The sequence below is a fragment of the Taurulus bubalis genome (genome assembly GCF_910589615.1).
Source record: "Taurulus bubalis genome assembly, chromosome: 3".
Lineage (NCBI taxonomy): Eukaryota > Metazoa > Chordata > Actinopteri > Perciformes > Cottidae > Taurulus > Taurulus bubalis.
The window spans coordinates 7,864,312-7,878,475 of NC_136591.1; the positions used below are offsets into that span (position 1 = coordinate 7,864,312).

At 39.9% G+C, this 14,164-nt stretch overlaps 2 protein-coding genes across 2 annotated transcripts in view; one reads left to right on the plus strand and one right to left on the minus strand.

The window, feature by feature from the left end:
* Window positions 1-9,364, minus strand: part of LOC306734632 (zeta-sarcoglycan-like) — a gene marked incomplete at both ends in the record, with an annotated part of 31,079 nt that extends 21,715 nt beyond the window's left edge. Inside the window, 2 exons of the mRNA XM_079215994.1 lie at window positions 1,305-1,499; window positions 9,326-9,364. Coding sequence (XP_079072120.1) covers window positions 1,305-1,499; window positions 9,326-9,364 — 234 coding nt within the window. The remainder of the gene's footprint in view (window positions 1-1,304; window positions 1,500-9,325) is intronic.
* Window positions 9,365-11,425: 2,061 nt separating this feature from the next.
* On the plus strand, window positions 11,426-13,777 carry dctn6 (dynactin subunit 6; the record flags this gene model as incomplete). Its single annotated transcript, XM_079215235.1, has 7 exons — window positions 11,426-11,460; window positions 11,771-11,835; window positions 11,945-12,050; window positions 12,128-12,216; window positions 12,785-12,832; window positions 13,066-13,208; window positions 13,326-13,777. 7 exons carry the CDS (start codon window positions 11,426-11,428, stop codon window positions 13,422-13,424), a joined length of 585 nt encoding a protein of 194 aa, XP_079071361.1. The 3' UTR covers window positions 13,425-13,777.
* Between the last annotated feature and the right edge of the window lie 387 nt (window positions 13,778-14,164).

The window sequence follows — 14,164 nt, forward strand, 5'->3', positions numbered from 1 at the left end:
CCCAAACTAAAAAGGGTGCATCTCTGCAACCACTAGGGCTATTTTAATAATTTTGGTGTTATAATAAAAGACTACAAATGTGAGATTTTGTTCAGGTGTGTAAATATCAGTCTATATGTTACTGGTCAAGAGTAAATGAAGATGACAGACAGCAAAAATTAAAAGGTTTCAGGTGCACCTAGAAGAAAAGCACCTTCAGGATAATTATTTCTTTGAAATGATGCAGCTGTAAGTAGGGTTGGGTACGCAACGCAGTACTTTTTTTACACTACTCTGATGACTCCATCCTGGCAGCAGGTAACGATAGCCTATCGTTTGTATAGCTACAGTAGCCAGCTAGCCCTCAACCTTTTAACAGAGAAAATGCCGACAGGTAAATGGTCAAAAGTGTGGCTGTATTTTCGCAAAAACATATTCAAACAATGCGACGTGCAGCAAATGCAACAAAACAATTGCGTGTGAAGAAGAAGAGCCGAACTCCGAGAGAGAAACGCGATATTAATGATGACGTGTAGTCCAGTAAAGCAGCAGAGTTCTGTGGCACACGGTCCCCATCAGGCCACACAAGGCTTGTCTGTTTTAATATATATATATATATATATATATATATATATATATATATATAGTTCATAGTTAAAAGGTTTGTAGCTGTAGTTTGAAGTCAATTGTTTTGTATTTATTTATTTATATGTATACTTTAAACAGTTAATATATTGTTCAATTTGAAAGAAAAATGTCGCCAATCGTCGTTTTGTGCTTTAAGTATCGGCTCAGGCACCGGTATCGTTTTAAAAGTATCGTTTTAGCACCAGTATTGGGAAAAACCCAAACGATACCCACCCTAGCTGTAAGGTCTAACTCTAACCCAAATCATAGCACAATATGTGAACATTCTCCCTGCAAAGGTTGACTTTGACAAAGTGAAGCAGAACAAAGTTAGAGAGGGTTTAGTACAGAGAGAATTTTGTCTTTGTTTTTTAGGGGAGAAGACTGCGCAATTAATAATTTTATTTATTTGGGTTTTAGAAGGCTGGTCAACCAAAACGAGAACATTCAGTATTTTTTCACAATTTTAAAGACCAAAAAAAAAATGAAATGACAAATACAGTACAGTTTTTACAGTAAAGAGCAGTTGTCCAGAACAGCAAGGGTAAAGTCCTTTATAAATTGGGTACAGCTTGACAACTGTAGTATCACACCAATTCACAATAAACAGCAGCTCCTATGAAGCCCATTCACTCATGAATATGTTGCATACTGTGACGTTAATAACCAACAAACCTATTTTGCCGTGCTGTACTCACCACTGAGAAATTCATGACCTTCATGATCCAGACAGTGAGGGCCAGGTTAACTATCATGGTGACCAAGAGCAGCAGCAGAAAGAAGTAAAGGCATCTTTTTCTCCAGCCGTACAGACCCACCGGGTACACGGCATCACAGCCTGGTCGCTGGAGATGCAAGGTCTGGGACGCGAGGATAAACTGCTCCTGGGTAATCTGGAAAACAAACACAGACAGGAGCTTTAACGTCAGCTGATGTCAAGAATATATCCACTCCATAGAAGCAATCACATATTGTTAGTGGTTATTAGCTCGTAAGCACCACTAAAAATTACTCTGGGGTAACCTTACAATTATTTCTTACAATTTATGATTTTTGAAAAGTGGTGCTACTACAGAAAGAACTAAAAGTGAGCGCACTGCATGTATGCAAGCTTGGGTGAAACATCTATGCTCGGCAATTAAATGGAGTGATAGGGGGACATTTCAATCTGTAATACACTGGGAAATGATTTATGATATTTTTTTAATAAGGGTTGCAGCTTTATTTTGAGAGATATATTATTCTCCATTGTTTGCAACTTTTGTAATGACTAACCTGGGCCCTGTTTCTCGTACCTGGCTTACTGAGTTAGCGGGCTATTTGTCAGGATAAGATGACGTAGGTCAGGCTTTCTCGGTTTCTCGAAGCAAGCTTAGATAAATCACCATAGCAACACATCCAAAAATTTAAACCTGCTCCCGGGCAGGCTTACTGAAATTCACTGGTAAAGCTGGACACTCTCACGGACAAAAATGGCAGCTCCCTTCCTCATTGATGAAGGAGCGATATTAGTTTTATAGGGAGAGAGTTCTTCCAGATCGCCAGGATCCATCCTTTACCTCATCATGACTTCCTGTACGCGGCGCTATAGATTTTGACGGCAATAAATAATTTATTTACGAGAGCTTCTCGAGCCGCGGACATTGATCACCAAAGGTGTAGCTGATCGCCCGTCTCAGACACAGACTATCAGCCGCTGCATGCCGCTGTTCTTAAGTTTATTTAGCTCTTAAGAAACTTATGGATGTGTTGAAAGCACTCATAATTATATGACAGTATTATTAGTACACCATACATATCATTATTGTAGAACATGATTAAGGTGATCGTGATGAGAATACAGAGAATCACACACAATTTATTTTCACAGCACTTAAAATTTGCCGATACATTTTCCCAACACTGATGCATTTAACTTGTCTGATATATTTGCGACGCTTATGTCTTGCAGCGGGGCAGGTGTTAAAGTTGCGTTCACGGCAACAATGTTGCAAAAACGTTGGAATATTCGCAACGCGTTTGCTGTGAATGATTACGGTATTGACTTCCTCATATGCCTTCATGATCATCTCCTGCTTCTCAGCAGATAAATAAAAAAGAGGTTCCTCTGAGTTTATTTGCCATTGTACGGTTAGAACATCGTGGTGTCAGTGCTCCATTATTATCCCTTCTGAAGAGGAGCGGGCGCGCGCATTTATCCAGATGACTGACGTCTGGCTAGAATTAACGAGACCGATTCAGCGGATCAGCCGTGAAGAAACCCAGATAGCCTGATGTCAATCATCTTGCTAATTTAAGATGGAGATTAGGACATTTGCTTGACTTTGTTTAGCCAGGTACAAGAAATAGGGCCCTGGGTACACTGGCCTTACACACTTTTAGAAATTGAACCAGTAGCAGAGCAATTCATCAAACTCTGTTACCAAAAGAAAGAGTAATTTAGGTGACTATATTTTAATAAAAATAGAGAGCAAATCAGAGAGTGCCCACCCTGAAAATAAATGGTGGCATGTTGATTTCTGCCAGAGAGGGCGAGTCAAGATTCATCCATTACAAGTTAGCAATCAGTTTTGGGAATAACTGGTCGAATAATAAGTGGAACATCTGCTTAAATAGCATATTTACAATTTGTTGTTCAGTCAATAAAATAAATATACCTGCAAATATTTTAACTAATGAACTAGTCATAGCAATTCATAGTTTACAGTCCTGAAACGCAAAGTCCTTGACTTAAGAAAAGGACATCTCTACAGCCAAAGTCTTCACTACGGACATTTTACATTATGAGCAAATTAAAGGCTGCTTTTCTGCCACTCAGCGGGAAGGAAAACAGGAGGTGGATTATGAAAAAAGAGGGTCAATTTTGTGCCAGAGAAATGTTCTCCACTCTGGCTGAGTAACTAAGTGCCTGCCAGCGACTGAGAAGCTGCTACATGCGAGCTCTGATCTAGGATCAGAGAGGATGATGTCTGTCAAGTTCGGTCATCCAGGCGAGGGCGAGCAGTAGCCGTCCTCCAGCCGATCGTGACCGCGGGCTGACAGTGTGAAACTCCCCATCAGAGGGCGTGAGGCTGGTGGAGCGCCGAGCGGTTCTGTTCAGCTGTTATTGGGATGAACTCGTACCAAGGCTGCCTGCCATCCCACCCTCTTTCACAGATAATTAAAAACAAAGCACTTGCGTTAAAAAATTAAAAAGTCTAGCAGCCACAGCAGAAAGTTTCATTATGTCAAAGATTTTTTGAAAGTTTCTCATACTTCCAAAGAGCAACCATTTATTCAACAATGTCAGTACAAAACACGTTAATTGCACAAAACAAACATCAATAATTGACACACCTGTGCACAGTTATCCCCAGTGAGACCCCAGCGAGTGTAATATATGCATTACTCAATTCATAATCCATGCCCCCAGTGCTTTATTCACATTCAGCATGTCATTAGCATAGGGCACTGATGGCAGGTACCATTAGATCGTGTGTGTCCCTGACAGCTCTCATTAACGGTGGCAGAAGAAGAAAAGCTTGTTTAGCTCAGCAAGCTAAATACTTTGTTCCAAGAGGAACTAAATGACTTGACCCAAGTTTAAATAGAGGCAGAAACTGTACCCTGGGCTCTGGTTTACGCCACCAGTTCAGCTGGAACTGCACTTTACTTGCTTACAGAAAGAGCAATGCTCCAAAAAGTGTGTTTTAACAACCAGGAAACAGAATTTCAAACTGTGAAGGAACTTATTATTGTTGCAATGAAGCAATATCCCTTCCACGGGCGAGCAGTTTATGAATTTTGGTGATTACAGATCCCCAGACATTGGATTTGGTTTTGTAAAACAGTGAGCATCAAGCTGCATGTGGTGTGTCAGCTGGTAAACAGAAACAGGCATATGTCCTTCAGGCTGTCCACATGACTTCATTGTTTAGTCCAACAGACAAAACCTTAAACTTTAATAACTTTGATTTAAGAATAGTAAATTCTGGGAGAAGCCAGCACCACCCACTTTTTAAATTTTTGCTTGAAAATGCCTTAAACGATCAGTCATTTATCGCAATAGATGGCAATTAATGTTCTGTTGATCAACTAATTGATTACACAACCAATCGTTGCAGCTCTACTTTACATGATCCATCTAGAGCTGAAACAATAAGTCGATTAAACTTTTTTTGACAATCACATCCAGCTTGTCCAATGTCGTGATAGTAGCTGAAACTGAATATCTTTGGGTTTTGGATTGTTGGTTGGACAAAACACGCTACTTGAATATATGGCCTTGGAATTTGGGAAATTATAAATGGCCATTTCTTTCAACTTTTTCAATTTATACAAACAATCATTAATTTTATCAAGAAGTAACCGTCTCGTCACGAGTAATGTAGTAATCATTATCAATTAACCTGACAAAGTACTTTCCCATAATTGACAGCGTTCCTTGTAAGGAAATGAATGATTGGACAATTTCTAAACCAGAACAATAACACAAGAAAAAAGCCTTCAAACATGGTGTCCTCCACAGCCTTCCCACTACCGTACAGCTTAATCCACTCTTTAAGTGACTGTTTCCTTGGATGTACAATTAAGGTCATTTCTGCCAACGATGGCAGATGTCTCACAAATGGATGTTGTGACTTTGCAGCAAACAAACGACCCATGTCGCTGGCCTAGAAATGTCAATGATTCCAATTTAACCAGTGATACAGCTGAGGGACAAGAGCTTTACGAGAAGCGCTTTACACAAAGGCCGAATATAAACTCTCAATGCAGTGTCACAGATTACTTTTTCTTTTCTTTTTTACAACCACAACTTTACGTTCGGTAAAACCATACCGAGTAAAGAGATAATCATCGAGATACTTCTTAAGTCCTCACGCTTCACTGATACACATTCAGATAGCACAGACAATTAAAACCATACATCTTTTAGCCTCCAGTCATGCCCCTGTTGGACCGATTCAGCCTATTTTCCATCCTCTGTTGCTAGGAGAAACATGCACTTGTAATTTCTATGGCAACCCACTGTTCCCAACGCTGGATGATCCTGTGATTTCTTTGCAAGACTTTTAATGCATATATTACTCCAGCGGAGTCATGCCTCCTAAAGCTCGGCTATTCACAGAGCAAATGGAGGAGTGCATAGCGGCTGGCATTTTGTCAATCTGTCATTTCAGCATGCCGGTCACAGCTGACTCTCGCAAACAAGCCGGACGGATCAAGATGTCCAACTGCAGCGGGTGTGAAAAAACAACTTTGACTTTTCAGAAACAAAATATTGATTACAAAGCGAGCTGTGGAGGCATGTCCCACGATGTTGAATGACTCCCATTCATCAATTCATGTACATTTGCGTAGGTCTGACACTTAACACTTTATATGTAAAAGCATTGTTACGCAACTGAAAAATGTGTCTCCAAAACTGTATAATTAATAAGCTTGCCCTTTTACTGTCGCAACTACAGAAACAGTCCCGATAATAATTAGAAAATTGGAGCAGTGGTCAGTCAAAGGTCAATGTAGGGACAGATGGACACTTACATTGTGCCACTATGATGCAACCGTCTGGGGCAGGACTATGAATAAGTATAAATCTCTCACCAACCTTCATTTACTGATCAAAAAATGTCCAATAAACTACCAGAAACTCAAACAGTTAAACTGAGGATAGTTATAACAACTAATGACATTCAATCAATTAAAATCAGCCTAAACCCAATCCACAAAATCAAAAAGTAGCCATTAGTTGAAAGGAAATAACATGCACAGATGCATTTAAAAGCATGTTAGGCTTTGTGATTTTAATTTGAGGTGATATTGTGCAACACTGTGGTTCCCAACCTGAATAACTGAACTGATTACACCTCATGGAGCAAAGAAAACTACACTCCTGAACAATGGGGTTGTCGAATCCATCGGCCCGTTTCCTGCATCAGCGATGCCTGCCGTCAGCTGCACATGCATCATTGTGTGTCCTCATACATATTGCAATTAACAGCAATGTCTTGCTACTGCAATTTAAGAAATTACTGCTTAAAAATGTGTATTTAGTCAGTTGTGTTTCTTCTTAAAACATGGGCCTATATCTTGCTATTGTATCATTTAGGACTTTTTTCAGGAAGGAATGGAGCTGCATGAAAGCAAAAGGGCATTCTGTTCCTTATTAAGTAAAACAAGTTTATGTATTTGGTTAATTTTTTCCCAAGACATCGATTAAAATTTATAGTGTTTTGTGCACCAGTGGCTGAAACAACAAGTTAAGCTTTACTGTTGCCAACAACCATGTGAATGTGCGCACAATTAGAAGTCTGGAACAAAGCATAAGTCAACGCTTAAACAACCAAAGACTTTTTTTTTCTCTGCACAACCTCAGGCAACCAAGATAAGAAAAGATATTTCCAGTCCAGTAATTAACAAGTCTGCAGTTTTTATCCAAAATAAGGCTGGTTTAGTAGCTAGGGTAAGCATAGACAGTTATGTTGTTAAAGACAAATGTCAACAGATTATACGAACAGATGGGTCTGAAATCTTCTCAAAGCTACGGATGGTTACCACCTAGGGGTGGGGTAAGGGTGGGGGTTCCTCACAGCTTTGACTACAGACGTTACAGCTGGATCCAGCCAAAGCCAATTACCCAGCAGTCCCTTAGCCACCACCAGCAAGCCTCATCTTCACCAATTAGCGTAGAGGGTGATATTCTACATGCTGTTTTGATCAAACAGACATGCTGCAGAGGCAGCAGAATGCAGCCGAGGATCCCCAAATGAAAGAAAATGAGACGTTATTAATGCTTGACGGCGTTAATCAGCAAATCGGCTAGCGCTCTCACTCAGCGGTGCCACAGGAGTCCCACAGGGCTGCCTCAGCTGGAGGTAAGAAAACATTTGAGATGCACTAATGACTGTAAAGCGTGTACTCATCATCCCGCGTGTGATCACTGCCCAATCGCTGAGGCAGCAGGAGGGAAAAGGGATGGACACGATAATGCCACAAGTCTGTCACACAGTATCAAAAGCACCTATTCATTCCAGTTTGGTGGGCTTTTTAGTTTGATAGAAAGCCCAATCAAAGACACAGAGAAGCATGAATGCATTGACCGTGACTCGGAAAACCAATTACACTTCTCAAATGTGCAGCTCAAAGCATTGATGTAGCCATTTCACATTTTGTTGATGAGACAATCAAGCATGCGAGTGAGGGTGCTGCTGTCAATAGTCGCTCCACTTATATGTGAAATCCAATTTTTGTGGCTCCATCGTCTCTGGTGGAGCTACAATAGCGGTGGTGCTCGTCAATGGCTTCATCTTCTGCGTTGGGGTTGCCCTTTACGGAGGATGGGTGGCAGAACACTTCCTCCAGCTGAAAGCAACAAAAGGTAAGCCGACAGCAAGCACCAGACCGGCGGGGATCAAAGATCTCCGATGAATCCGGCACAAGGAAAAGGTCGCAGCTGTTCAATCAGAACATGCAGCCAAGAGGACTGAACATCACAGACTGTTTGAAGAGGGGGTCTCCGAGATAATGTATTTGTTTGCCGTTACACGCAGCTCTGCTTTTGATGTCACTTCCATGAAGAAAAAAAAACACATTTGTATTTGGCAACAGAGAAGTGTGCGACCAAACATCCGTGGCACCTCTTGGCCTTTGCATCATTTATTAACGTTTCTGCTAAGTCTAAATGTTTTGAGTTGTCAGTTCCTCCCTAGGTGTCGATGGTGACTGTGACAGGGAGGAGAAGACGGCAAACTGCTGAAGTAAACAGACAGACACTTCACCCGAGTGCACTAGATTTCCTCGCTAATCCCTTGCAAATCCTTGAGGAGAGCAACAGGGCCATTTTGGACATCACCTCATTGGCTTCATTTGCATTCATCAGTCGAACGTTTGGGTAAGTGCCAAACTGAGCACCGCATCATCAACAAAACAAAAAACCACAAAGCCATCTTTTCTGTTCTAGTTACAGAAGATAGAGGCTCCTTTTAAAACCACCGCCCAGTGAGTCGGAAAAAGCACAAACATGACAAATGAGCAGAAAGACAAACTTGCAGACTGGTCACTAAGTGGGGAAGTGCTGGATCAGCTCAGTCAGTGTGAGCAGGAGTGATTTCTTGACTGATAAGCGTGACTTAAGCCCAGAGCTGTGTGAGTGCGCGCGCCCGTGTGTGCATGTGGCAGGCCAATGGATGGACTTGAGTCCCTCAGCCAAAAAACAGTAGCTCTGCTGTGTGTGGGTTCCCGACACTGAGCTCATTTTGTGTTGTTGCGCTGCAGCACATATACTATAGCCCAGAGGTTACTGCCTGCTGCCAGAGTGGAATGATAAGGAGAAAGCATGCAGGCAGAATATTCATAGGCGTTCGTCACATTATAGGGATTCCTGAAGAGGGGAAAGCAAAGAATGGCAGGTATTTAGCAAGAGGGAGATATTTAAAAAAAAAATAATTTTTTAAAAAGGAGTCAGGGCAGGCTTCCTGGGGTGTTTGCGCGCGGGCGAGTAGAGAGACGACCCCACTGGAAGACAGTTCAGCTTTAATTAGCAGGGTTTCCAATGAGGCAATTAAAGCGACGGGTGCACCTGTTGCAGAGAGGACTCGTGACCAAGTAAAACAATAACGTCATGCAGGTAAATACCCCCCGTCCTGCAAAAAGCAAGGTTGATCAAACTAACGTTAACTAACAGCTAAACTATCAAACTGACATCACACGTGCACTCCTCCTCCCCCCATTGTCCGCTTACCTTGAGCGTCTCTATGTCGAGAGTAGCCGACTGCTCCATGTTTCAGTCTCATTTGTTGCAGTTACATATTTCCTCAAAGTTGAAACAAGCTAACCGCAAGAAAAATCAGCCCCGGTGCGCGAGCTCGCTGATATTCCTCAAAATACAGTTATCCAACGGTTTAATTAATGTATTTTTTTTTTTACATTTTTTATCTACACACCAACATAACTTTTATATATATATATTAATAAGCCGTTTAAAGAACCGTTACTGACTAAACAAGCTGCTAATTAACACGCGCAGGTACAGCTGCTTCCGCCCGGTGCTCTCTTTTCGTTTAGGAGACGATCCGCTCTCCTTCAAAACTCAACGACCATCAAGTCGGACAGAGTTAGCAGTGACACTTCCGGTACTTCATTTCAAAATAAAAGCCGTGAAGGCGAGCATACGCATGCGTCTCTATCATATCATGATTTTTTGTTCTGCATAGGTGTTCCCACTGGTGCAATATAAATATATGTTTAAATACTGGTGCAATATGAATACATTTTTGAATATGTTTGTATTCTGTCTGTATGATACTGCTATTGTGGATTATTTACTGTTTTTATTACTGTTTTACTGTTTATGTGTGCTTATATTACTTGCATTTTTTATTTTATTTTACTATGTGTCTCTCTTGTGTGCACTTTACTTGTCTGCTGCTGTAATCTTGCAATTTCCCCACTGCAGGACTAATAAAGGATTATCTTATTTTATTAGAATTAATAGATTCATATTAGAGGTATTTTTTTGTTTTTGTAACCCTGATGAGTTAAAAAATATATAATGTTACAAAAAAAGTATAATAGTCCTGTGGGACTTGTTGTGTAATACACTGCGGTGTAGTTTAATCTGTAACAATGTATCATAATTTACAAACTGATTTAGAGGATATAAAACGTTAATGTGAAAAGTATCTACAGCTGCTGTGTAGGTACACTTAGTAATTTTACACCACTGGTAATAAAACTGTTTCACATAAAGTTAAACAGCATGAATAAATACACTTAATACAAGACTGTAACCAACACATAAATTAGAAAAAGAACACATAGTGGTGACTGGATCATATCTGGTAGGCTCGAACGGGATTTTTGTGTTGTGGTCAGACATAGAAAAGTATGCATTTCATTCTGAAAACAGTATTGCTCAATTTCCTGTTTTACCATCGTAAACTCTCGCTGACTTGACAGAATTTTATATCCCATTTAGGTGCGAAGGCATTGGTTAAAAATGTAAAACAAGATATGTGGCCATATATATGTGGCCATAATTCAGCTGCAACAGAGCTCACTGTTTATCAGAGCTCACTGTTTATCAGAGGGAAACTTTCTCTGACTGACATTCATTTACTGGGGATTTGGATAAAAATACTAATAAATAAATAAACAAACAGGTTATTTTAAACCATCATTAGACGAAAAATAAACTTCCTCCTTTTAGATTTAAGATACCAGCAGAGAAAGGTGTTATTCAAATTGTAATGATTTTCTTTCAAAAGCTCATCTAGTAAAACGTACTGGTTTATTCTGCAGCTCCATCTGTTCCCATTCATTGGCATTTGATGCACCCTGCAGGAGACATGGTGCAATAAGAGTAAATTATGCACTATTTAAAAAACATAAACTGGTGTAACAGCATGCCCAATGCTTCATTCATTTATTTATTGAGATAATAAGGTTCATGTGTGGCATGTACATAGTTATATATTTGTACTGGAAAACATATATATATATACATGGAAGAAGTGTGGGGGAAAGACAGGGAAGGCATTGTGATCATTTTAGTAGTTTATGAATCGGCTATTGGTGATATATAGGCCTTATAGCAAGATAAGATGTAATCGTTTAGTTTATGAATATCAAGGATATGTATATAGACCACACACATGTGCACAAGTTGGTTTTATTGTCAACGTTATCCACACATGCGTATTGCAGTAGCCTTAAGAATCCAGCAGAGGGCAGCAGAGTTGCAGGCTGGCTTTTGTTCCAGACGAACGTAATCAACCCTGAGCGCCAACTCTGAACTAGGATTAAAAATCAACTACCGACACATTTATTCATCATCGCAAGGATGTCAGACGCCAAGCAAATCATGGCACAGAAAAGGTAATAACAAAAATACATTTAACCGGCGTTAAGCTTTGCTATTATGCCTTATTTTGGTTATTATGAAAAAATCTTATAATAATCCTTCAAAAGCACCGATGGCGACACCCATGTTTTTAACTCGGGCTAAATATTGAGATAATAATTGTTGATAAAACAGCCTGGTGATGATCAATACTCTATGTGATCGCAGATTGACAGTATTTCCATGATCATCCATCTTGCTGTTTGTTCTGCCCGTGATGATGCAGATGTTGTGGTTGCATCATTGATTTTGATATTTCACAATTGTCTCTGTGTGTTCTCGCAGTGCTAAAATTGCAGCTGGAGCTGTTGTGTGTGTTGAAAGCGAAATAAGAGGAGATGTAACCATAGGTGAGAGTTTGCTTTCCCCTCACCACGAAGCTCCATTGTTCTCATTGTTTATCCAGCAGCTGTATGCTCCAATAAGGCAATACTCTTTCTTGTCTTTTCAATGTTACAGGCGCTAGAACAGTTGTCCACCCCAAAGCCCGGATCATAGCAGAGGCGGGGCCTATTATCATTGGAGAGGGAAATCTGATAGAGGAGCAGGCACTCATTATTAACAGGTATGTTTATTACAACACACATGTACTATTTAATCATCATCTTATCTTATTTGATCTAATCTGTGTTTTGCCGATAGTTATCCGGAGAATATCATGCCAGACACAGAGGGAGTGGAGCCAAAAACCATGACAATTGGGACCAATAATGTGTTTGAAGTTGGAAGTGGTATCCTTTGCATTGCAGATTACAATATAAGTGCATTTGACTGCAGTAGAGACAGGCTGACAAATTGGCAGATATTAGTGAATTGCATATGTAGGCCTTTTTGAGTTTATGTCTGTTGGGAAGTAACAAGAATGTATCTGCAGAAATAACAAACACATAGACTACTACCACTAGAGAGTACTGTCGAGTTTATTTCAGCTGTGAAATGTCCCACACAGTATAAATATACTCATGGCTAAGACGTTACCTTGATGATAGATATCATATACAAATACATTAAGTTAATACCGTTGAAGGTTACTACTTGTATTCCACAGTGGAGGTACAATAAGCTTAAGCCTGCACTTTATTGTTCACTATTATAATGCCTTATTGTTATTAATTTATTTCAATTTATTTTTATTTGGGACCAACATATATTAATACTGTTATTGCTACTACTAGTTTAAATGACCCTCATAAATGATGTGTTTATAGAAAACAAATAACACCCCTATATCAGTTGGGCTATAGTAACTGTTTTAAAATACTAATTCATAGGTTTAAATCCTTAATTATTCTTCCACAGTCTCACAAGCTTTGAAAATTGGGGACAACAATGTGATTGAGTCTAAATGTAAGTACTGTAATCACTAATTATATTCCTGTGAGGGGTGTGCACCCTGAATAAAATTGACTATCATGCTCTATGCCATTTTATATCTCAGTATCAATATATTTATTATGTATAGTAGTTTTTCTGGATACCATAACCAGACAAGAATGATTAAATACAATATTCTCATAAAGCAGATTTGTAACATTGCACACAATGATCTAAATAATATTAATATCTTTATTAAATCCCAGCTGATCTCGGGAGAAACGTGATCCTGACCAGTGGATGCATCATAGGTGCGTGCTGCCAGGTCAACACGTGTGAGGTCGTGCCGGAGAACACGGTGGTGTACGGTTCAAACTGCATCCGCCGTGTGCAGAGTGAGAAGCCACAGGTCAGTCTCCGTCAGAGCTGGGTCATGCCTGCGAGTCACAACGTTTCTTTGGCTTATGCGTAGATCGGTATAACCAGGGAAGTTTTTTTTCTTCTTCTTTTAAAATAAATGTTGCAGTCTCAGACTCTGCAGCTCGACTTCCTCATGAAGATTCTGCCCAACTATCACCACCTGAAGAAGACGGGCAAAGGAAACAGCACACCTGTGAGGAACTAGGATGAAGCGAGAGGGATCCAGAGGAATTGTAGCCGACTTCCTGCAACCCAGAGCATCGGACGCCACGCGCTGACTCAATTCCCTCAAATTGCACCTGGCTTTCACTTCAGTGTTGTTCTTTAATGTCTGGTAGAATACCTCTGCCACTGAACATGACCATCATACTTTCTACACTTCTTCCTGTATATGAAGAATGCCATCATTTTTCAACGCGTAACAATATCTGCTTTTGCACTTGGTTTTCAGATCCATATTAGGACTATTTATGATGTATTTCGAACCTGAAATTGTAAATCTCCTGTGCCATTGTTGTATTAATCAATTCTACTCATATATATGTATATATTTATAATTGTTCCAATGAAGATACAACAATATTGCAATAAAAACGAATACAGATTGCATTTAAGCTTGTATTCCTCTGAGTGTTGGTTTAATTTGTTTCTATATTTGTTTACCACAAGGAGGGACTGTTGAGCAACTGTTTGTTTGCCCTCTTTACCGGCTGCTCTAAAGGCTTTGTTTCAGCAGGTGATACAAAATATCCAATTAAAATAGCATCTATTAGTAATGAAACAAAAAAAAGTGTCTTCATGAAGTATTCTGTGCGGAAAATAGTCCTAAATTCTAGTTTATAGCCGGCAAAGTCATTACAAATTACGTGCATTGGTGACTGTAAGATGATTCACCATTTACAAATTGCAATCAGCAAAGATGATGTGTCAAAAGATGACTTTGGG